Source organism: Lissotriton helveticus, chromosome 12 (assembly GCF_964261635.1).
Source record: "Lissotriton helveticus chromosome 12, aLisHel1.1, whole genome shotgun sequence".
Lineage (NCBI taxonomy): Eukaryota > Metazoa > Chordata > Amphibia > Caudata > Salamandridae > Lissotriton > Lissotriton helveticus.
Genome location: NC_136073.1, coordinates 149,792,335 through 149,818,200, shown reverse-complemented (window position 1 = coordinate 149,818,200; position 25,866 = coordinate 149,792,335). Strand labels below are relative to the sequence as shown.

The 25,866-nt window shown below is 45.5% G+C and overlaps 1 protein-coding gene across 1 annotated transcript in view; it reads right to left on the bottom strand.

The window, feature by feature from the left end:
• The window catches only part of LOC144798259 (hydroperoxide isomerase ALOXE3-like), a 272,626-nt gene extending 258,424 nt beyond the window's left edge, over positions 1 to 14,202 (bottom strand). Inside the window, exon 1 of the mRNA XM_078669021.1 lies at positions 14,019 to 14,202. Coding sequence (XP_078525147.1) covers positions 14,019 to 14,165 — 147 coding nt within the window. The 5' untranslated portion in view covers positions 14,166 to 14,202. The remainder of the gene's footprint in view (positions 1 to 14,018) is intronic.
• Between the last annotated feature and the right edge of the window lie 11,664 nt (positions 14,203 to 25,866).

The window sequence follows — 25,866 nt, the reverse complement described above, 5'->3', positions numbered from 1 at the left end:
GGCTGTTGTTATCAATGCTCTTCTGATAATTCTGGTCAAAATGTCACCCATGGTTGTGGTGGTCTGAAGCTCCTCAGGTGGTGTGTAGAATTTCCCTCTCTTCTACCAATATCTGAACAACATCCCAGACTGGGCGGCACACCTTTGCACGAATCACAAAGCTTTAATCCAGGGGCTTCCCTGCTTGAAAGATGGAGCGTTTGGTGCTTCTTTATGATTATGATATATTCCATGCCATCTGTCTCTATGTATGCTCCACCACCTTATTTTTCCAGGGGTTCCCCTTAGATTAGCTGCAGAGAGCCAAGTGATGAGAAATGTAGTGCTGGTCCGTGCAGCCACAAGGAAATAGAGATGCACCCAGAATATTTGTAATGCTGAATTTGTAATAATCCTTCTGATGATGTGGGGACTTGCAGAAGTGTGACACTTAGCAATGCTAACATACAGGCACCTGAGAATTGACCGTGCCACACAACTGACCTACAACTGACCCTGTAAAAGAGCAGCTGCTTGCAACAGGAACTAAGGCTACCAGAACAGAGAAGGCACAGGATCCATGTTAGGCTTAAGCCAGCCCCTGTTTATTTGTTTTAAGAGTGTGACGCATTAGATCCACATAGCACAGCAAATGTTGTACTTAATTTGTATGTGTAAGCAAACTAACAACTAAGAGAGCTGGGCCCAGGCCACCACCTACCAAAAAGCCACCTCCTACCAAAAAGTCCCCATCTTCTAAACCCAGCAGTTTATCATTCACATAGCTTGGGGCATCAGGACGTGGTAAGTGGTAAACAGTAAGCGGGCTGGCAGCCTTAACTACCACAGAGCTGCCTCTGGTGTCTTGTCATACTGCTAGGAGCTCCTAATGCGTGACTAATGCATTTTATTGCAGTTATACGTACATTAGCACTACAATGCATCAATCTAAATACTGATGTGTAGTACTTGGCAGGGCTGGTCATAAAGACAGCTGTGCTGCATGGATGTCATTTGGGTATTACCCGGAGTTGCAGCTGCAGCACCGGGCATGAGCCTGGTGACCCTTCCTATCAGAGGATCTTAAAGATAGTGCAGTTATTGAAACAGATTGTTATATTTTTCCACATTGGAGGTATAAATACAGCAGTTGCTGAGCAGGCTGGGTGTGCTGGACATTATGCATCTTAACAAGTTGAAACTGCTGCCGTTTGCTTAGCTCGACCAAGGTGCAACCTGTCACTGAGCCTAAAGGGTCCTCTGGCCCCTAAACTATGCTCATCGTTTTATGGTTACAGCGTCAAAAAGTCTGGGGCTAGAGGCAGATATGTGTGTTATTTATTTACTAATAATGTGTCAGGACCGGGTCCCCTTGTAAATGCATTACATGTCAGGGGGCAGCCTGGGGTGTGATGTCCAATCTTCTCAGCCAAAAGCACCACTGAATTTCTTGAGGGGCAATGGGAAGAGCACACAGAAAGCTATGGTCCTGTGAAGAAACAAGTTAAGAAGATTGATTCATCATCAGTGCATGATCAGAAAGCGGGAAGTGGGTGGCGAGTAGCACCTTGTAGAGGTATTTTCTGTTCTTTCTTGTTAGGTGAGTTATGCAGCAAAGCATTTGCATTGCTGCTATGTACTTAGACTAAAGCTTTTCCTATCTGTGCATTAAAAAAAAAAACATCCATCTACCAAGTGGCCTCTTCCTATGTGTGAGATTTTCAGTCAGGTCTGTCTTTTTATCCAATTGCACTTTGAAAGCTGCTATTTTGAACCCACACTTACAATGTCCAAAGCTAATCTACAGGCCCCAGAATCCAATGTGCTAAAAAGCCACAGGTGTTGGAAGCTGTCACACATTATGTGCGCATCTGGTAGCTATGCCCTGGTCCCACTACTTTTGAACTCTGTTTCAAAATGAAAATAATATTTTGAATGAGAAAATCGTTTCAAAAGTATTTATTAGGGTTGCTAAACTGCTAGTTATGCGGTATTACCAATGTTACTCTTCAGCCACAATCTAAGGGCGTCAGCCCCTGTGATTGTGCCGGCTATGAATTACATTATATATAAACATAAACATGACAAGTACAAAACATACACAAAGACATTTCAGGCAATTCGAGTATAGCTTGTCAAATTGCAAATTCTATCAAGCTTATTAAAGACAGTCGGTGCACTTGTTTTACCCAGTGGAGTAATGCGCAAAGCTGTCTAACAAGAGTAGACAATGTTTCGATCCTTTCAGCAAGATAATAGGATCATCTTCAGGACATTGATAAGTACATGCCTGATATGATTAAGAAATTGCCTGTGGAAAAGGAAGAGGGGTAGGGAAAAGGAATTTGCAATTTGACAAGCTATACTCGACTTGCCTGAAATGTCTTTGTGTATGTTTTGTACTTGTCATGTTGCATGTTCTAGAGAGGATTCAGGACTGGTTCCCACTAGATTGATATTCTCAACTACGGTTGTCCAATTGTTCTCATTATTAAAATGACTGTGCGGCTGGACATGTGTTATATAGCTCTGATTTCAGTCTATATTTATCGTGCTAGAGATCTGATTATTTAAGGACCACTGTTTATGTTTATAAATTGATACCCAAGGTCCTTAATTACCTTGAGGGTTCCCTTGTTATTTTTGACAGGCTATGAATTACATTTCAAACTTGTTTTAAAATATTTGTGAAATTCTTAACTTTCCCTCAAAGATTCCACCACTAGTGTTAGAATTCCCAATGAACCGCCTAGCCTACTTTGTAGAAAGAAGGATTTTGTTTTTGAAATAATGAACCTTAATGACCCCCACACCATGGGCGCTTTCTTCCATGGTGTGCGAGCCAGGTAAACCTTTTTACTGTCCCTTATTGCCACTTTTTTTCACAGCAGTAAGAGAGATTAACAACAAGTCCATTTGACCACCTATTGTAAATCAGACGGGCAGTCGAATGGCCAAACCTCAGACAACCCTATAGGAAGAGTGTGTTGGTGACGGAGACAGAGCAGTCTCTGACGCTGACATACTAAAGGTATGCCCAGCTTTAAGTCGGGAGGGTGGACCTTCAGGTTAGTGTTGCGGCGACTGATTACCCTCTTTGCCAAACTCTAAATCAGCCCCTAAGTGTCAGAAATGGATTGTGATAGAGCCAATCAAGTAAAATATTGAATTGAGTTTCAGAAGCTATGTTGTCATTATCCGTCTCTGCATAAATGTAAACAACATCCTCATTGAGTTAACATACTGGCACTTTATCAGAAATAACAATCTTATGCAAATTAATGGAAGTCAGGTGCATGGAGCTTGTCTCTATTCATTTTAGCACAGAAGCAAATGCAAGGATTTTGCCCCCTTATACCTTACGTTTTTATGCAGGACATGGGTTGAGTCCCTCAGTCCTGCAATGGCGACTGCAACATGTTTGTTCAGGCTATGAATAGTTAATCACTGTGTAAGTGCCTGCGCGATCATTTCATAGCACAAACTCCCACAGCAGCAAGTGGCAGACAAGGAAAAAAGCTCTCTTGGCCAATTGGAATGCTGTAGATTTTGAATTTGCTGTCCCGCAGAAACAGGATGCTGTACTGCGTTTACCTGGCTGGACGTGTCCAGCTTGTTGTCCATGATGATCCCCAGGTTCCTGGCATGTGACCTGGAGTGGGGTTTGGTCCTAGGTCAGCAGACACTCAGGTAGAGTCTCAGTGAGAGGTGTTTTTGCCAGGGCTTTAAGTGTAACAGGTCCTGCTCAGCACTAGCAGCTCTAAAAAAACAGATGCTAACACAGGTCCGTTTCGAGCCCTTTGAACACAATCTGGCGATTGCGACTCCCAAAGTAGGTGGTGGCAACAGTCGTCCCACTGGACCAATTGCAGGGCTTGCAAGGTAGTGTAAGGTGCATACAGTGAGCCATGTGATGGCAGAAAAGCATACAAAAAGTGTATACTCAGACCGATATTGACGTGAGAGAAAAGAATCCAGCCTGATGGATAGAGCGCCTTACTTCACATACACTGTGCAAATTTATTTTTAATTTCCAGCTTTGCATGAAATTCAGTGGACATATAAAAGGAATGGGGACATATAACAAAACATGTTTTGATGGCGCCAATACTTGTCTTAGGGCCAGAGCCCCGTAACCCCTCCCGCGCGCGCCCCCCCCCCCCCTCCCCCGCGTGACGCCCCTCCCTCCCTCCCCCCCTCGTGATTGCGACTGGACATTAGGTGTCTGACGGTAGGCGTATGTCAAAAAGGTTTTAGATTCACCCCTTTTGTGTTACCTGGTATCCAGGTTGTTTATATCAGACCTTGACCAAGTATGATCTGTTTACATTAAACCGTGTATGAATACATTTTAAAATACGTTTTAAGTTCCCTAATGTACCCATGGAAGACTTGTCTGCTTGTACTATGTTCCCCAGTGTCTGCAGCACTGCTCACGGCATACCTGCCCAGATCATGACAGGGAACTCCCTACAGGGCACTGCTGCTGGGCTATCACTGCACATATCGCAATGCACTTCTTTCCCTTTTGAAAGTTCTTCACACACTCACAACACTCCCTGTTCTAACTGCACGCACACTCACTCATTAATTCGAAATCCCTATCCTCGCGCCACCCACACAGTGCTTTTCTAGATTTTAGAGACCCCGCCCGCAGCACATGAGATACCCGTAAAAAGGAAGCGATTACCCGCCAGAGTGATGGTTCACACATGGAAGCAGCCAGAACATGTACCTGGGTAGATGAGATTACCAGTGCACGAGCACTAACGGGCTGGGTTGGACCGAGGTGTTTAAAAATATCCCCACACCAGTGCAGTTACTGAGATCCCCCGGTCTGTTCTAGAGCAGCAAGCCTGGCACAGACACATGTGGTCGCTGTTACCCTGTGACACGTACATCCCTGTGATGCTGTATTGTAAGCACACCCGCCAAAAAGTGTCTGCTTATGTGTACTTTCAATTTAATTTCTTAAACACAACCCCTCGGATTGTCAATGAGGCAACCAAAGAAGGAATCTGCTGTGCTTGGCAACAGCTGTTTCTAAAACGTTTGTGTGCTCAGCCCTCCATCTTGGAGTATTCAGATCTCTGCAAATGTTTACACGGGGGGCTTGGGGGAGGGAGCTGACCGAAGGGAGGTCTCCTCCCCCGGGCTGTTTGGGAGGGCGCGAGGGGTTTTACATTACGTAGAGGACAGAATGTTCTGGATTTGGGCTGGCCTAGTAGGACTGGCCAGCCCAATTGTAAACCTCCCTGTTCCCGCCCCCTAGCCACCATTTTAGGTTTGGTGACCTGGTGGCTAGGAGGGCTGTAGCGTTTTTTGTATGAGATTAATTGTAGAGTGTTAGGGTAGCTTTATTTAGTGTTTCTTGTGGCTGTTTTTGGATCGCTTACATGGCGGATTATTGCATGATAGAAGCGATGAGGCTCTGTCTCAAGCGGGTCGCACGGAACTGATGGTGGGAGGGGGGCCGGCGAGCCCCCAGCGCCAGGCCTCCGCTGGCGTGTCTGTGGCGGTGATGGCGTTTTCATCGCCGAAGGAGAGAGGCTCTGTGCAGGTACGTTAAAGAGACCGGCCCCTCATTTTCAGGCGTGTTGTGGTGTTGGGGGCGGAGGGAGCGCCAGCGGTATCTGGCGCTAATTCTACAGGTGCGCATGAGGCGCGCCCGGTCCCTACTGCTTCAGCGCGAGTGGCGCTTCAGGTGGGGGAAAGCTCCGGGGGTGTCTGCTGTTCCCGTGACGCTGGGGAGGGAGGCGGGAGGCGCGGTGTCAAGCGCGCTGATTGTGCAGGCGGGCGGGGCTTCCAGTGTACACACCTTAGGCTCGGCAGCACCAGCTGCTGCGAAGGCGACCGACAAGAGGGGGGCGGAGAGCGAGTGGGAAGCGCTCCGCCCCTGACCCGGTTATGGGGAGTTTTCAGAGCCTGCGAGATGACGGGCAGTGCGCAGTGTGAGGAGAGGCTCCCTTCAGTTAGAATCTCGGGAGTCATGACAGCCGTTGAGGGAGCCGGTGGGGCAGACATTAACCCCTTCAAGACCTATTGTATTAGAGACACATGGTTATTGGGCAATGAGGAGGGGGCATTGTTTACACCTTCAGAGCATTTTGTGCCAGGGATGCCTATTGCTGAACAGAATGCTACAGGCAGGCTTTTTCAGGGGGTTTAGAGGGTTTTGAGGGTTTGGAACAGCAAGGGGGTCCAGTGTTGTGTGGTGCCAATACAGTTAGGGTTCTGAATGAGATGGAGGATAATTTAGGAAGCCCCTTTTGTTTCCACGCCTGGCTCATCTGTGGGGGTGGCATTGTCAGTGGGGGGTTCCAGGGGAGAGGGGGAATGGACCCAAAAGGACGAAGGGGGTTCAGTCTCTGGCGCTGATTTTGGTTTTTTGAATGCGGATGTTCTTTGGTTAGGTTGCAAGGGAAGGTTATGGGTGATAATATGCAAGGGAGGAGGTCCGCGTCAGGAGTTGTAGTCAGGGACCCTAGTACACCAGTCCAAACTTTTCCTTTTCAGGTCAGGGATAGGCGCGGCGGTCCAGACTTGGCAGGGCGCGGTCCAGTCCATTTTCGCCAAGGTGAAGCGAGGAGATTGCCTAGCGCGGCCCTCTCTGTTCCACCGAGGGAACCCGCCGCGGCCAGCACACGAGGGTCCGGCGTGACCCCGCTGGCCCCAACGAGTAGCAGGTATAGGTGTCCTACCTTGCCAGCGGCTATGGAGCCGCAGAGTCAACGCAAGGGGAGGTACAGGCGGGTACAGTCTGCTCCCCCTCCTGGAGTTTCCTCAAAAACTTTAAAATGTAATATTGTTGATATCGGGTTAGGTAAGACCCGTGGTGATGTGTTGCCTTCTGGTTGATTCCGGAACCCGCCGCGGCCAGCACACGAGGGTCCGGCGTGACCCCGCTGGCCCCACCGAGTAGCAGGTATAGGTACCCTACCTTACCGGCGGCTATGGAGCCGCAGAGTCAGCGCCAGGGGAGGTACGGGCGTGTACAGTCTGCTCCCCCTCAGGGAATTTCTACACATAATCTTAAATGTAATATGGATGATGTTGGGTTCGGTAAGACCCGTGGTGTGATGTTTCCTGATGAACCTGATTCAGTGGTTCTGGATTACGATGAAGAGAGTCCCGAAGAAGGAGAGTTGAGGGACGTGGAAAGGGGGGTGCCCTCTCATGTTGTTGAAAGTGTTTTTCAGGCTCCAGTGGTGCATAAACAAGTCAAGGAGAGACGAGAACGCGGCCCGTCAGTCAGGGCGCCTCCAAGACGTGACACAGTGGTTTCGGCATCACAGGCGGAGCCGGGAAGAGTGGTCTTTGTTGCCAGGTGAGCAGTTAGCTGCACAGGCCAAACCAATTATGGTGTCTGTGGGCACAGGTGGGAATGAGGCTGTTGGGAGGGGGGAGGGGCGGTTGTTAAAGGGACGTTATGTGAAAGACACCGCGGTGGGCACGGATGACGTGCTGGACACTGCAGGTAAAGTTGACAATAGTACTGCTACAGAGCCTTCAGGTAGTGTTAAAGAGCCAGTGGCAAGTAAAAGAGTTGAAAATCAAAAAGTTGCCCTATATGGGAGTTACAAAGCCTTTGGGGGCTCATTTGATGTTGAGTACAAAAGAAAGAATTTGGAAGGGTGAGTATGTGGAAATACTTAAGTTACTACACAGAGAAGTACGGTCCAAAGAAGGGTCCAAGGAAGAAGAATTTGAGTTGGCAAAACGACCTAGAGTTCCCCTAACCATCGAGAATTAGACAGCTGCCTTCCTAATATATGCCAGTGTATATTGTGAGAAATTCCCAGAGCGCAGCGTGTCCCTTTTTAAATACATGGATGTAATTCGCAAGGCGCAGCTTACTGGGGGGGGGGTTTGCTTGGTCTCAATATGATGAGGAGTTCAGGGCTAGAATGGCTTGGGATCCAGAGGCCAAGTGGGGGGAACTGGTCAGGTGCAGGCGGTTCGGGGACTTCCCAACATTCTGCAGGTGGTAGGGGATTCAGAGGTAATCGGGGTTCTGGGTCCAAGGGCTCATACACCGGTTAGGTTGGAGAAGTTGCGCCTTGCCCTTAGTGACTATGATAATGCAGCTGCGAAACAAACATTGTTGGATGGTTTTGAATTTGGTTTCAAGTTAGGTTACACGGGTCCTAGACATAGAAGATGGTCTGCTAATCTGAAATCTGCATCTGAGCATAGTACAGTGGTGCAAGACAAGTTGAATAAGGAAGTGCAGGAAGGGAGGATGGCTGGCCCTTTTCACGATTGGCCGATCCTTCATTTAATAATATCACCTATTGGAGTGGTCCCGAAGAAAGATCCGGGACAGTTCAGGCTTATACAACACTTATCGTGGCCGGAAGGGCCGTCGGTCAATGATTTTATTGATCCAGATGCTGTTGCGGTCTCTTACTCTTCAGTTGACGTCGCCATGTCACTTGTTGTGACCGCGGGCGCAGCTGCTGAGATGGCCAAGTGTGATATAAAGTCTGCTTTCCGGCTGCTGCCTGTCCATACGGACGACTGGTGTCTCCTGGGTATCCATTTTTCAGGAAAATGGTATGTGGACAAGGCTTTGCCGATGGGCTGCTCCATATCTTGTTCTCTTTTCGAGTGCTTCAGTACTTTTCTACAATGGTATTTTATTCATCAGTCTGGTCATTCACTGGTAACGCACTACCTCGATGACTTTTTCTTTGTCGGGTCCCCGGGCTCCGCGGAGTGCCAGTCTGCTCTGGACACTTTCCAAGGGCTCATGGAGGATCTGGGAGTCCCTTTGGCTCCCGAGAAAACTATGGGTCCTGACACAGTCTTGTCCTTTTTGGGGATTGAACTTGATTCGGTGGCAATGCGGGTTCGCTTGCCTGAGGACAAGAAAGTGAAGATGCTGGATTTGCTGGACGATATGTTAGCAAAACGGAAAGTGTTGGTGAAAGAGGTTCAGGTGTTACTAGGCCATCTTAACTTTGCTTGTAGGGTCGTGAGAGCAGGAAGGACTTTTTGTCGCAGATTAGGCAGGGCTCTTGCTGGTCACCATTTGCCGCACCATAGGGTTCGATTGTCTGCTGGAGTCAAGGAGGATTTGAGAATGTGGAGATTTTTCTTTCTTCCTTTAATGGTGTTCCTTTGCTCAGGGACGTTGATTTCCAATGGGATGTGCAAATGTTTTCAGATGCAGCTGGCAGTGATGGTTTTGGTTTGTACTGGAATGGAAGATGGTGTGCGGAACGTTGGCCGGATGAGTGGTTGAATGGTGGCCGCAGCATTACCTTTTTAGAGCTTTTTCCTTTGCTGGTGGCTTTGACACTGTGGGGGGAGGTCTTGGCACATAAGAAAGTGCTTTTTCGTGTGCACAACATGGCTGTGGTGGGGAATTGTTAACCGACAGTCTGCCAGGGACGAACAGGTCTTGAAGCTCATGAGAGTGTTTGTGCTGGGTTGTTTGAAACACGATATTCACTTTCGTGCTTTGCACATTCCTGGGGTGGACAATGACATTGCGGATGCTCTGTCTCGTTCACAGTGGGGCAGATTCCGTGGACTGGCGAGGGAGGCAGACCCAACACCGACACCGATCCCGTTTCATCTGTGGCACGTAGGCAACGTCGGGTCTTACAACTGGTGGTAGGTTCCTTGTCTGTGTCTACGCGTTCTGCTTATTCTCTGGCCTGGAGGGAATTTCTGGAGTCTGGCGCCTGTAGGCGTGAGGAGGTTTGGCGTCGTTCGGAGGATGTAGTGAATTTCATCTTAGACCTCATGGACAAAGGGCTTACTAAGGTGACTATTGCCGGTAAATTAGCGGGGATAGCATTTATGGGCAAGTTATTATGGGGTTATCCTCCGTCGGCGGGGGAGATTGGCAGGAGAATGCTCGAGGGTTGGTCCAGGGAACAGGGGCACACCAGTAGACTTAGGGCTCCTTTGTCTTGGCAGATCCTGGCTCGATTAATAACTGTTCTCCCTTAGGTTTGTTCAGATGACTTTGAGTCATGATTATTTTCCATGTTAATGGCCTTCATGTTTTTTGGGGCTTTTAGGGTTTCAGAGTTGTTAGGTTCAAAAGGCAAGTGTGGCCTATTTTGGCGGGATGTTTTCTGTTCTGATGAGGGGGTGCACATTTGGTTAGCCAGCTCTAACACTGATCAGACTAAGAAGGGAAGGGTGTGTGGCTGCAAGCACGTGCTCCTAGGATTACTTGCCCTTTGCTGCTGACGCGGCGCTGGCGTTCTTTATGCGGGGTGGTGATGATGCTCTAGTATTTCAACATATTGATGGCACCCTGGTTACAGCATACCAATTACGCATGGTTCTGCGCAAAGCTTTGGAACATCTGGGTTTGGATGGGAGCTTATATGGGACACATTCCTTCCGGATTGGGGCTGCAACTGAGGCTTTTAACAGAGGTTGAACTCAAAGGGATATCATGAGGCTGGGGCGTTGGTCTTCAAACTGCTTTCAGCGCTACGTGAGAAGTCAGGCGGAGGAGGCGCATGCGTCATCTTCCTTCCCATGAGCTCTAACTCTGTTTTCTTTTATAGGTTCTGTTGCTGGGCCTCGTTCTCCGGTGGTGACGGTCTGGATAGTTGGGCATTCCTTCGTGAAGTGGGCCCGAGTCCAGGCAGCTCAGAGTTATTTTGGAGAGCTTCTAGGTTTTAACGCTAGTATGTTCAATGTGGTTTGGAAGGGGAAAGGTGGGATGCTCTGGAGAGAGTTAATCCCTTGTCTTAACACCAATATGGTGGGTGGGCTGTGTCCTGATATTCTGGTCATCCATCTGGGGGAAAATGACCTTTGTGCTACAAAAGGTGTGGTGTTACTTCGTGCTATTAAGAAGGATTTGGGCCTTATCAAGGAACTTTGGGCCGGGTGCCATGTATATTGGACTGAGTTAATTCCACGTAGGATCTGGAGAGGAGCGGTCAACCCCAAGGCGGTTGACCGGGCTAGGAAGAAGGTAAACTCAGAGGTTTCGCGCTGCTGCCGTGGTCTGGGTTTTAGCAGGATTTCCCATAGGGAAATTAAGTTTGAGACTGTGGAATTCTTCAGAGATGATGGTGTTCACCTGTCCAGAGTGGGCATGGATTTATACTTATTGGAGTTACGTGAGGTTTTGGCGCGTTCGCTAGCTATGCACCGTTAAGGTTGGTCTGGTTTGCTTTTTCGTTTTCCGGTGGGGGGGGCAGAAAGGGAGGTGGTGTAGTTTCCCTCCCCCTCCTACCTTTCTGGGTGGCGGGGTTTTTGGTTGCCCCGGTGCTGTTTATGGTAGATTGTTTGATGGGTATTGGATTGATTCTTTGATTGACAGGTTCAGGGGAAGTTGGTCATTGTTTGAACGTTCAGGTTTTGGGGGGTATTGGCAGGAGTGAAGGGTCAGGCAGGGTTTATGGTTAAAGAGGGCCTGGCTTTCAATATGTGATTGGGGTTTTGATGAATAAGGGGTTAATTGATGACGTAATGATTGAATTAATGACGTAATGTTTATTGATGATGTTATGTTTATAATGTTGTTGTAATGCTGAATTGTGGGTGGGGGAGGGGTCAAAGAATTTTAGGGGAGGGGGTGGGCGGCGGGGTTTGTAGTTAATTATTTATTTAGTGAGAGATAGTTTTGTAAGGCGTTGCCAAGGTTTTATAATTGTAATGTGCACCTGTTTCCTAATAAAGCGGCCTTTTTCACACACAAAACAATTCTGGTCTACGTTTCTCTCACCCCTCGCCCTCCCTCCCAAGGGGGGCTTGGGGGAGGGAGCTGACCGAAGGGAGGTCTCCTCCCCCGGGCTGTTTGGGAGGGCGCGAGGGGTTTTACATTACGTAGAGGACAGAATGTTCTGGATTTGGGCTGGCCTAGTAGGACTGGCCAGCCCAATTGTAAACCTCCCTGTTCCCGCCCCCTAGCCACCATTTTAGGTTTGGTGACCTGGTGGCTAGGAGGGCTGTAGCGTTTTTGTCCCCCCCTCCCTCCCATTTATTAATATTATCTTTCATCTCCTGGGTTTTTTCTTTTCCGAATTTTTGTCCGTTACAATTTTCTCTCCTTTATGGTTAATTCAAAAGGCTGTTTTCTTAGATGCAGGTGTGCGCGGGGTCTTTCTTGTGATTTGTATTGTCGCTAGGAACAGGTGCTGGCAGGGTTTTTGGTTGCCCCGGTGCTGTTTATGGTAGATTGTTTGATGGGTATTGGATTGATTCTTTGATTGACAGGTTCAGGGGAAGTTGGTCATTGTTTGACCGTTCAGGTTTTGGGGGGTATTGGCAGGAGTGAAGGGTCAGGCAGGGTTTATGGTTAAAGAGGGCCTGGCTTTCAATATGTGATTGGGGTTTTGATGAATAAGGGGTTAATTGATGACGTAATGATTGAATTAATGACGTAATGTTTATTGATGATGTTATGTTTATAATGTTGTTGTAATGCTGAATTGTGGGTGGGGGAGGGGTCAAAGAATTTTAGGGGAGGGGGTGGGCGGCGGGGTTTGTAGTTAATTATTTATTTAGTGAGAGATAGTTTTGTAAGGCGTTGCCAAGGTTTTATAATTGTAATGTGCACCTGTTTCCTAATAAAGCGGCCTTTTTCACACACAAAACAATTCTGGTCTACGTTTCTCTCACCCCTCGCCCTCCCTCCCAAATATGCATGGTTAACAAACGTACTAGTTTGATAAATATTTAATTTCAGTCACACTGCAGCTTTTTCTGCATTCGGTAATATTATTGCAGTACCAAGATTATGGTTTACTGTGGATAAGGGTTATAAAGCTGCAGACGGTGATGTATGCCTTACATTAAAAAAATCAATTGATAGCACAAAGTTCTTCTTTCCAGCCTGCTCTGGGAAGGAATGCGGACCTTATCTGCAAATACTAATTCCCATTGTCTTTTGGGCCTATTGATCTGTGATTGGGATCTGTGGGACCCCTAATACTGTTGTCGAACTCTGACAGTGAAAACACACATGCAGCCTCCCTATTGTCGTGCTCCACTCTTTAAGAGGCTGGACCCACGAAGGGGAACTTGCGGGGGTCACTTTGACAACTGACTAATCCCAGCAGGTTTCGGATTTATGAGGGAATGTCCCTTGTTAAGGAGTTACTGAACCTCCTTATGGTGATTCTGAACACTTGTTATTAACCTTCCTGCTTCCTCAAATTTGTTTGAAAATGCACCATTTGTCCACTCTTTTTTCAAAATTTTCCCGCCGAACCCTCTATAGTTGGTTCGGACTCGCTCACTGCGCTCGCTTGATAATTTTACACCACAACACTTTCAAATGTCACCAGCCACCACTGCGTGTATACAATGATTAGCTGCTAGGAAGCATTTTCTTTAAACCCTCCCCGCACACACCTTTTTCGTCCCACTTGAAGAACTTTTTTTGTTAAACAGAAAGATCAGTACTTCTGTTTTGTCCTATCCGTGTTGAGTTTTGACCGTTTAACTTCATCCAGATGGAGTGGGGGAGCAGTTTGGGGGAGAGAGAGAGTGAGAGAGTGTGAGAGAGAGAGAGAGAGAGATTTTGATTGATTGGGTGTTCCTTCGTTCAGGAAGAACTGAAGAGAATAAAATGAAGCAGGCAGAGTGCGATGACGGGTGAGATAAAGGGGAAGAGTAGGGGCGAGAAAAGGGCGATGGAAGTGCGGAGGAACTGGACATAAGAGAAAGAGTCAGGGCTACGGGAACAGCTCACTGGAAATACATCGGGGAAAATGCGAGAGGGGGCGATGAGTGATAGTGAAAGAAAATAGGGTAGGATTGAGCGTGAAGAGGAGGGAAAATGCGACTAGTACGAGACAGCAAGTAAACACTGAAACCAACGGAAAGCGCCTAACCGCAGGCGCTTCTCGGGCAGTGGGCACGCTGCGCTGTGCCCGTGGTCCTTCGAATTGATACCTCCTGCTTTCAGCTCCGGTCCCAAAAGCTCTCAATTAGCAGGTGATGCTTTGTAATTATTGAAAATAACTATCGATCGAGCATTCGTCACACACCTTACTGTCTCCACTCCCTACCCAGCACGTGCGTTGAACCTGTCAGTCCGCGCCTCTACTTACAGCGCCTGCCAGGAAATCACCGCCAAAGTGATCGAGTTTCCGCTTTTCACCATGGCCCCGGGACCCCACCAGGGTGATGGAGATGGAGTCCATGGTGCCGGCTTGGAAGGCCGTGCCGGTCTCCACCCGTATTTTGTAGGCAGCCATGTCCTCGAGAGCAGCTCTGCGGTCCTGGGTGACACGGGCTGAATCCCTTCTTTAAGAAAGGCACACAGCAGCGCCTTTATAAACACCCAACTCCAGTTTTACCCCCAAGGAGGCCGGCCCAGATCCGTGCCAGGTGCGCACGTCAGATGACTGACTTGGATTCACCTCAGAGACTCTTGGCAACTACCACATTTTCCTCAGAAAAACGAGTTCAAGTCAAATTCCCATACTTAGCACATTTTGTGAACAATATTTTTGCCCGGACGATTTACCAGCCGTACGGAACCGACACCGTTAGTTCATTAGTTTACTAAAACCACACCGATGAAATAAAGCTCAAACAGTAAACAAAAATTACAGAAATAAATCCATGGCCTACTACAATAGGTAGATAAAACTATTACAATAAGTAGAAAATACAGACACTTTTTTGTTTTAAAAAGCACTAATAATTCTGCAATAATCATTCTGCAATATATATTTAATTAATTGAAGTAAATGTTATGTATATCATTATTTTTAATCAATAAAATTATTTTGAAAAATAATTGCATTCATTTTTAACACTGAAAAGTTATTATAAATGTTGATAATAAAATAATATTTATTTTTATTTGTATTTTTTACGTATTCAATTAAATGTATATCTCTTTTAAAAGGTCTAAGTAAATGTCTTTATTTTAACATTATTTGCCATGGGGTTTTATTTTAAGTCCTTTCCTCCCTTGTGTATGGGAGGGTGCTGCAGCACCAGAGGCTGGGCATGTGTGGTGCTGGGCTGACTACAGGTCTATGCTAGAGTACAAATATTGTTGTTTGGGGCAGTTTTTTACTATAATACCTACAGAAGTGCAGTTTGTCAATGGCAATTGGATTACTCTTTTGTGGCTGGTTGCATGATCCTCTCTATATTCTTCCATAGCCCTCCCTTAATCCCTCCTTACTACCCCCTAAAACTCTCCATTTAGTAGTAAGTATTGTCCATTTCCCAGCCGTGCTCCATTTGCTTCCCATATTTAGTACTAAAACAGGCATATGTGCACAGAGATCCTTTCATTTGAGATGGAGATCTACACACAGAAAATATAGCAGAGGTTGAGGCGTGAACCTGCACAAGTAGATTAGTGAGTAGTATTTTGCAATACATGAGCAGTACTATAGTCAGGGCTTTAAGTGGGAATAAAAAACTGGGGGGTCTCTCAAAGGGGCGTGACTAATGCAATTAAGGGTGTGGCTTAAAACACATAAGCGAAAAATCTGTGCTCAGCATTGTGTTCCGCCCTACTAGTATTTTGCTGCTTCTGTCATTGCATCCATTTATATAATACAAAAACATTACACCTTCAAAGGCAGTGAAGGGTGGTACTGCTCAAGAGATTTTTACCCGGAGGGTGATGGTAAAAATGGAGAGCCCGATAGGGACCCGTCTCTATATCTGCATTTTAGGTCGAGCCTAGTGACAGCGCACATGCTCTGCAGTAGTAGAGTATGGGAGATAAGCCACGCCCTGTCTCTGCTCATATTTTTCATTGGCTTGTGTCATTGTCTTTCGTAAATGCTGCCTTCAGATTAGTTAATAGGCTTGTTAGTCCCTCCTTAGTACGACCTTGTCTTCATTTGTACCTTCCCATGGCTACTGGCCCCTTAACTTCGGTTCTTACACTGGACCTGTTATTTATTCTGTAAGTACTATTTACTTTATTGAGTTTCTCTTAGGGCAGGCTGAACATGCGCTGCTTCAGCTGAAACTGCTTGTGTTTTTTTAAGCAGCACAACCGCCCTGTAACAGGGTCGCCCACTTTCAATCACTTTAACCAGGCATTATCTCAAGTCGGATTAATTCCCTCCCCCCAAGTAAAATAGATTTAGAAATGATTAGCAAATAAGTCATGTGAATTTCAGGTAGCACTTTATCCTGTGCTAATGGGCTGAAGCTGACAACAGCACATCTGTGTTACATGTCATCTGTACTAAAGCCATCTTACGGGTTGTTTTCAAAAGCCTGTTTTACTATCACCACCAGCAGTACCACCACACCCAATGCCACCACCACCACCAATACCACCACCAATACGCCACCACCAATAACACCACCACCACCAATACCACTACAATCAATACCACCACCGCCCTCACCAATGCCACCACCACCACTAACACCAATACAACCACCACCAAATCCAACAATACCACCACCACCACCACCAATATCACCACCACCAATGCCACCACTAAAATACAAATATCACCACCATCAGTACCACCAATACCACCACCAATACCTCCACCACCACCAATAGCACCACCACCACCACCAAATGCACCAATACCACCACCACCACCAATACCAATGCCACCACCACCAATACCACCACCAATACTACCAATAATACCACCACCACCAATACCACCACCACAATACCAATATCACCACCACCACCAATAACATCACCACCACCAATACCATCAATACCACCACAACCACCACCAATAACACCACCACCAATACCACCACCACCAATACCATTACCACCACAAATACCACCGGCACCAATACCACCACCAATACCACCCACAACCACTAACAATACCACCACCACCCCAATCCCACCACCACTAATACCATCATCACAAATACCAATACCACCAATAACACCACTACCATCAATACCAACACCACCAATACCACCACCACCAAACTCACCAACAACACCACCACAAATACCACCCCACCACCACCAATATCACAACCAATAACACTGTAGTGTAGTTCCTATATCCCTGATAGACTCTACGCATTGGAATAGTATACACTATAGATTGGACATCGGACTGAGGTCAGTATGTCTCTATCGAATACATTAAACCTAATTACTTTTGTGTGCCAGCTAACTCAGAGGTCACTAGAAACTTTCTCAAATCAACAAGAAGGGATTCGTTTCTGACAACCGCAGAAACATTCAATACAAAAGAGGGAGCCATATATGGCCGATATTTAACAGGGTCCAGTGTACATCTCCAGTCAACCATATACCACGAAAGGTACAAAGTTCCCCGGGGGATAAACAATAGAATGTGTGTGTGCAAAGGAGGAGAGCAAAGGCATGGAACAGGGTGTTCCCTTGTTGGAACTAGAAGGCCTCACACACCCAGTAAGCTAGATGTCATGCTTCATCATTGGCCTCCTGCTCCTCGTCAGACTGGCGCTGATATGTCTGACGGGCGCCTAACAGGCGCTCTTTGTTGGAGTTCTTTTGTTCCAGCCAATGGTTGAGTGCGTGTGAGGGGTCAAGTGAAGGTGTAGTCGTGAGGGAATGGTGGTTAAAAAAGGTGGGTCAGTTCACAAGGACCTTTATTCACGTGACTGACTCCCTTGATTAAAAGGGTGGGAGGGGAGATAGGGACTGTAAGGGGCACAGCGGACTACCTCAACCCTCTGATTAGGTCGACATGTTTCATGCCCAACTGGCAATTCTTCAGGACCTCAGGTGCTCGGTACTACACGGTGATAAAAAACAGCAAAGAAAAAGAAAGGTAAAAGATACAACCTCTCTGGGTCAGTAAGGGAGCAGGCCAGGAGGTCCTGCTCTAGCGGGGTGACCTAGAAAAAATGTGTAGAAGTAAGCCAAACATTTATAGTGGCGTTATCCCATCAGCAATTGATCACCACAGCTCTCCGAAATACACACACAAGAAATAGGAAACATAATCAAGGGCATCTCCAATGTATTTGCCCATGATCACATATGTACAATTTAATAGTATAAAAACAGAAATAGGATGAAGATGTCACAAGGTATGGAATGCCAGGGCTAATCCTTACCCAAGGAGTGTCCCTAGTGGGCCCCGCAATCTGTTCCCGTGGGGCTGCGCAATAAGGTACGGTGCCGGTAAAAGAGAGAGACACGCGCACCGGGTGCCAGCTTAAAAGGGGAGGGGGGAATAAGTAAACACAACGTTGAAAACAGCCACTCAAAAGGTGGTGGATGTACGGATGTCTGGATATCGGTTGTCAAAGCATGATCGTTTGTTGTACTCGCCCCCGTTTCCAAGATCATAGCGAGCCAGACCAAGCCACCAGGACCTTCTGATTGACTAGCGTGTAGTGCAACCCACGCAATGTTAATACGTGGACAATCAGGGCATGTAAAGAGGCTTGCTCAGTATAAAACAAAACAAAGACTGGCGGTTTATGTATGTGACTGCCCATGGATGGTATTAAGTCGGGTCATAGGGGAGTGTGAGGGAGCTTGGCAAGATATCCCACATCCCCTCGCCACCCCAGGGGGACGTTATCAACAAGGTTTTTTTGTTTTGTTTAATGCTGAGCAAGCCTCTTTACATGCCCTGATTGTCCACTTATTAACATTGCGTGGGTTGCACTACACGCTAGTCAATCAGGAGGTCCTGGTGGCTTGGTCTGGCTCGCTATGATCTTGGAAACGGGGGCGAGTACAACAAACGATCATGCTTTGACAACCGATATCCAGACATCCGTACATCCACCACCTTTTGAGTGGCTGTTTTCAACGTTGTGTTTACTTGTTCCCCCTCCCCTTTTAAGCTGGCACCCGGTGCGCGTGTCTCTCTTTTACAGGCACCGTACCTTATTGCGCAGCCCCACGGGAACAGACTGCGGGGCCCACTAGGGACACTCCTTGGGTAAGGATTAGCCCTGGCATTCCATACCTTGTGACATCTTCATCCTATTTCTGTTTTTATACTATTAAATTGTACATATGTGATCATGGGCAAATACATTGGAGATGCCCTTGATTATGTTTCCTATTTCTTGTGTGTTTATTTTGGAGAGCTGTGGTGATCAATTGCTGATGGGATAACGCCACTATAAATGTTTGGCTTACTTCTACACATTTTTTCTAGGTCACCCCGCTAGAGCAGGACCTCCTGGCCTGCTCCCTTACTGACCCAAAGAGGTTGTATCTTTTACCTTTCTTTTTCTTTGTTGTTTTTTATCACCGTGTAGTACCGAGCACCTGAGGTCCTGAAGAATTGCCAGTTGGGCATGAAACATGTTGACCTAATCAGAGGGTTGGGGTAGTCCGCTGTGCCCCTTACAGTCCCTATCTCCCCTCCCACCCTTTTAATCAAGGGAGTCAGTCACGTGAATAAAGGTCCTTGTGAACTGACCCACCTTTTTTAACCACCATTCCCTCACGACTACACCTTCACTTGACCCCTCACACGCACTCAACCATTGGCTGGAACAAAAGAACTCCAACAAAGAGCGCCTGTTAGGCGCCCGTCAGACATTGCAGCGCCAGTCTGACGAGGAGCAGGAGGCCAATGATGAAGCATGACATCTAGCTTACTGGGTGTGTGAGGCCTTCTATTTCCAGCAAGGGAACACCCTGTTCCCTGCCTTTGCTCTCCTCCTTTGCACACACACATTCTATTGTTTATCCCCCGGGGAACTTTGTACCTTTCGTGGTAAACCGCAGAAACATGACAACTTTGTTCCCCTTAGAGTCGGAACAATATCTTCAGAGTTGTGGAAACAATAGATACCTATTTCACTCAGTCAATCGTGCATGCTTCGTTTCTACAGAGTTGCATAGAAATAGATAGATAGGACATTTCAATAAAAAGAGGTTTATTGAACTGTCTAATTTCTCATGCAAGAGATATGAACTGCTACAATCATAAGACAGAATGCGAAGTATAATGTGTACAGCGTAAACAGTAATATTAAATAATACTGTAATGGCACGGTCTGTAGCTATAACATATATACAAAAACATACATAAATAATACAGGCTAAAATACTCAACTGGTGCTTCTCAAATAATCCTACCCCAGTGTACCTAACCTAACTCTAGTACGAGGGAAGAAGTAGGTGCGGTTTTAGCTATAGTTTAGTTTAGTTGTGCCAAGAATTGCCAAAGGTTTCTCTAGGTTCTAATCAGCTCCATACCTTAGAATGAGAGAGGTTGATATCTCTTTCCCGGGACTCGATATCTAACACCCCTCAAGGGGAATCAGAAACACTGGAGCTGGATTCTCGGCAAGGAGGATGACAGTGTCTGGTCAGTGCGTCAGTTGGGGAGTTGACTTCCTTCGGGACTTGCTGTGGCGAGCCGAGTCGTGCAAGTAGGTAGCAGCACCGCACCGAATCCTGCCTTGCCATAGCAAGTGAAGGTATATTTATACCTTGAAGGTGTTTAGGAATGCAAGTATTGACGTAGAAGTCGGGCATAAAAACGCCATGAATGAACCCTTAAGGAATAGATGTTCATACATAAAAGATAAGTTCTTGGAGAAACCAATATCCAAGCAAGGGGAAGTCCTAAAGGCTTAAGAGTCTGGTTTTCAAAGAACTCGTTGTGACGTAGCTGAACGGAGGTTAGTAGCCATGCCTGTATTTGGGTAGCATGGACTATGCCTAAATAAGGACTGGATTTCTATGCCTATATAAGGGCAATGTGAATTGTACCTATATAAGGGCATGAATCGGGAAACTCATACGGAATCTAAATTGATACACAGCACCCATTCCACTTTCGTATGTACGACGTTACTAAATTCTAAACATGTTGACCATATCTAAAATCTATCTACACATGGAAATGCATTGGTGCTGTACACATTAAGCAATGTTTCATTCTTAGCATATGTTGGCATTTGAAATGCAAATTCGAATGAATCATGAAAATATGCATTTATGAAATGGCTCATAAATACAGAAGAAAAAAGGTCAAAACTATTTCATGTCAGATTACATACCATTTGTTTGTTTATGGATAAGGTCACATTCACATATTGTCTCTGGAAGTATTCAAAGAACTCATGTTCTCTCTGATTAGTTCTACTATAAGCAGATTACTTGTGCCAAAAAATGAAAAATATGTATTTGGAAAAAAAAATTTAACTTAGGAAAAAGTTCCAAAGTTAGTACCTTGTTTTGAAAAATGAAGGTCAAATTCAAAGTCTCTCAAAACACTGTGTGCCAAAATCAAAAGTCAGTGTTAGGGCTTGGAGAAAACATGAAATCTTCTATGTCTGTAAACAAAAAGTCGTCTATCATTGTAGGTGAAAGTTGGATTACCTTGTTTAGAAGATTAACCGCACAGAAATGAGAACTTTTGCCTTCAGCATTGGTCGCATCAGCAATGTTCGAATCGGTTGTTACCTGCGTGGCTGTTGATTCCTCTCGTACCTCAGCAGTTGCATTTTGCGTCTGTGAGATCGCAATGAATGCCGTCATCAGGATTGGTAGCCACTGGGGACAACACAGAGCATGGGCCGTTACAGGGTCCAGCAGAGTATCGACATCCGTTGGCATGACTGATGGGAGTGTTAGACAGATGTCTAGCACGCATTCTTCACCACATAGCAGACAGCATTGAACAGGTAAGATGCAATCTTGCCAGATTGGTCTGAATGACAGAAACCATGTGGTATTTACTTCTCGTAAATGAGGTAAACCCAAAATTTGGACAATGCGCTCATGACACTTCATCTCCAGTCGAGCTCTCTCCACAGTGAATTGGGTGTCCCTGGTGATTTGGCTTGCCATATCGTAGCAGTAGGAGCAAAAATAATATTCCTGCAGCGAGTACCAAAAGGAGGGGCAGTCCGCCAAACACAGAGTGCACGAAGTTTGGAAATATCCCTAGGACTGCTTGAAAAGTTGCTAACTGTCCAGAAAATACAGTCTTAAATACATGTACAATACTGGTTGTATCAGACATGTTTAAGATACAACTTAACATTTCCGAGAAGAGTATAGGGCAGTTTGTATTCAAAAGGGCATGTGTCTCGGCAGAAGTCCTTGCAACTTGTAGATCATCGGTTTCTTTGGCCGAGGTCAGTGGCACAGTCTTTTGTAAAATAATGGCTTTCATTCTGCTTAGAGTATTAATTTGTATAGAAGAGATGTTCAGTGAAGGCCATAAAGGTGACTCCCTGACTGTCTTGGTTTGTGGAAACAATACTTGCATACAGCAAGTGACCCTGGAGGACACAGTTACTAGTTATGGAATGCCTGGCAACATACCACAGCAGCTGTGATCGTTCAACATGAGGTAACTTCCATTTAAAAGTTGTCCAAAAATTGTATCAATCACTGCGGCTGGTGAATCTTGCAGGTGACAGGATAAATTGTTAAAGGAGTATGTAGGTGTAGGGTAAGGTGCACAACCTGATTCTTGAAAGTAGGGTATAGTCTTTTACCAAGATGGTTTAAATTCAACTTGGGTGCTCCAACAGGTGACACAGCCATCCTGTTATGTCCTTAGTAAACTTTAGATAGTGCGCGCATGTACTGTGAGCGCATCCCTGTGATTCGGCACACCATCGGCTCTTAATTAAAGACTCCTTAGTAAGTTTGATGAACACTATTAATTTTATTTAATGTTCTGGTTAGATATTCGTATTCATATCCATTTTCTCTTTGTTTGTCCAATAACTCATATTTCACATTTCATTCATAATGGTTTTCATTTCAACACACTCCAATGCATTTCAGGCATCTTAGCCCTTTATCCAGGAGCACTGTAAGCAAAAATAAACAAGATATCCCATGTGATACAATACATGCATACAAGTCTAGTAATATGCAAACAAGTTTATTCATGCGCTGTTCAGGTGATTTCTGGTGTGTGAGTATCATGCATACGGAGATTGCAAAAAACGTAGGCGCAAAAAAGTGAAACTGACGTGGCTACTATTAATCGGTGACGCGAGGGTAATAGGAGTAAAGGTACTTACAGGAACTCAGTCGCGGCTGGCGGATGAGTCCTTAAGATACAAATAATCACAAAAAGGTCAGAGCAACGTCGTTTGCAGCGCCAGTCTGACGAGGAGCAGGAGGCCAATGATGAAGCATGACATCTAGCTTACTGGGTGTGTGAGGCCTTCTATTTCCAGCAAGGGAACACCCTGTTCCCTGCCTTTGCTCTCCTCCTTTGCACACACACATTCTATTGTTTATCCCCCGGGGAACTTTGTACCTTTCGTGGTAAACCGCAGAAACATGACAACTTTGTTCCCCTTAGAGTCGGAACAATATCTTCAGAGTTGTGGAAACAATAGATACCTATTTCACTCAGTCAATCGTGCATGCTTCGTTTCTACAGAGTTGCATAGAAATAGATAGATAGGACATTTCAATAAAAAGAGGTTTATTGAACTGTCTAATTTCTCATGCAAGAGATATGAACTGCTACAATCATAAGACAGAATGCGAAGTATAATGTGTACAGCGTAAACAGTAATATTAAATAATACTGTAATGGCACGGTCTGTAGCTATAACATATATACAAAAACATACATAAATAATACAGGCTAAAATACTCAACTGGTGCTTCTCAAATAATCCTACCCCAGTGTACCTAACCTAACTCTAGTACGAGGGAAGAAGTAGGTGCGGTTTTAGCTATAGTTTAGTTTAGTTGTGCCAAGAATTGCCAAAGGTTTCTCTAGGTTCTAATCAGCTCCATACCTTAGAATGAGAGAGGTTGATATCTCTTTCCCGGGACTCGATATCTAACACCCCTCAAGGGGAATCAGAAACACTGGAGCTGGATTCTCGGCAAGGAGGATGACAGTGTCTGGTCAGTGCGTCAGTTGGGGAGTTGACTTCCTTCGGGACTTGCTGTGGCGAGCCGAGTCGTGCAAGTAGGTAGCAGCACCGCACCGAATCCTGCCTTGCCATAGCAAGTGAAGGTATATTTATACCTTGAAGGTGTTTAGGAATGCAAGTATTGACGTAGAAGTCGGGCATAAAAACGCCATGAATGAACCCTTAAGGAATAGATGTTCATACATAAAAGATAAGTTCTTGGAGAAACCAATATCCAATCAAGGGGAAGTCCTAAAGGCTTAAGAGTCTGGTTTTCAAAGAACTCGTTGTGACGTAGCTGAACGGAGGTTAGTAGCCATGCCTGTATTTGGGTAGCATGGACTATGCCTAAATAAGGACTGGATTTCTATGCCTATATAAGGGCAATGTGAATTGTACCTATATAAGGGCATGAATCGGGAAACTCATACGGAATCTAAATTGATACACAGCACCCATTCCACTTTCGTATGTACGACGTTACTAAATTCTAAACATGTTGACCATATCTAAAATCTCTCTACACATGGAAATGCATTGGTGCTGTACACATTAAGCAATGTTTCATTCTTAGCATATGTTGGCATTTGAAATGCAAATTCGAATGAATCATGAAAATATGCATTTATGAAATGGCTCATAAATACAGAAGAAAAAAGGTCAAAACTATTTCATGTCAGATTACATACCATTTGTTTGTTTATGGATAAGGTCACATTCACATATTGTCTCTGGAAGTATTCAAAGAACTCATGTTCTCTCTGATTAGTTCTACTATAAGCAGATTACTTGTGCCAAAAAATGAAAAATATGTATTTGGAAAAAAAAATTTAACTTAGGAAAAAGTTCCAAAGTTAGTACCTTGTTTTGAAAAATGAAGGTCAAATTCAAAGTCTCTCAAAACACTGTGTGCCAAAATCAAAAGTCAGTGTTAGGGCTTGGAGAAAACATGAAATCTTCTATGTCTGTAAACAAAAAGTCGTCTATCATTGTAGGTGAAAGTTGGATTACCTTGTTTAGAAGATTAACCGCACAGAAATGAGAACTTTTGCCTTCAGCATTGGTCGCATCAGCAATGTTCGAATCGGTTGTTACCTGCGTGGCTGTTGATTCCTCTCGTACCTCAGCAGTTGCATTTTGCGTCTGTGAGATCGCAATGAATGCCGTCATCAGGATTGGTAGCCACTGGGGACAACACAGAGCATGGGCCGTTACAGGGTCCAGCAGAGTATCGACATCCGTTGGCATGACTGATGGGAGTGTTAGACAGATGTCTAGCATGCATTCTTCACCACATAGCAGACAGCATTGAACAGGTAAGATGCAATCTTGCCAGATTGGTCTGAATGACAGAAACCATGTGGTATTTACTTCTCGTAAATGAGGTAAACCCAAAATTTGGACAATGCGCTCATGACACTTCATCTCCAGTCGAGCTCTCTCCACAGTGAATTGGGTGTCCCTGGTGATTTGGCTTGCCATATCGTAGCAGTAGGAGCAAAAATAATATTCCTGCAGCGAGTACCAAAAGGAGGGGCAGTCCGCCAAACACAGAGTGCACGAAGTTTGGAAATATCCCTAGGACTGCTTGAAAAGTTGCTAACTGTCCAGAAAATACAGTCTTAAATACATGTACAATACTGGTTGTATCAGACATGTTTAAGATACAACTTAACATTTCCGAGAAGAGTATAGGGCAGTTTGTATTCAAAAGGGCATGTGTCTCGGCAGAAGTCCTTGCAACTTGTAGATCATCGGTTTCTTTGGCCGAGGTCAGTGGCACAGTCTTTTGTAAAATAATGGCTTTCATTCTGCTTAGAGTATTAATTTGTATAGAAGAGATGTTCAGTGAAGGCCATAAAGGTGACTCCCTGACTGTCTTGGTTTGTGGAAACAATACTTGCATACAGCAAGTGACCCTGGAGGACACAGTTACTAGTTATGGAATGCCTGGCAACATACCACAGCAGCTGTGATCGTTCAACATGAGGTAACTTCCATTTAAAAGTTGTCCAAAAATTGTATCAATCACTGCGGCTGGTGAATCTTGCAGGTGACAGGATAAATTGTTAAAGGAGTATGTAGGTGTAGGGTAAGGTGCACAACCTGATTCTT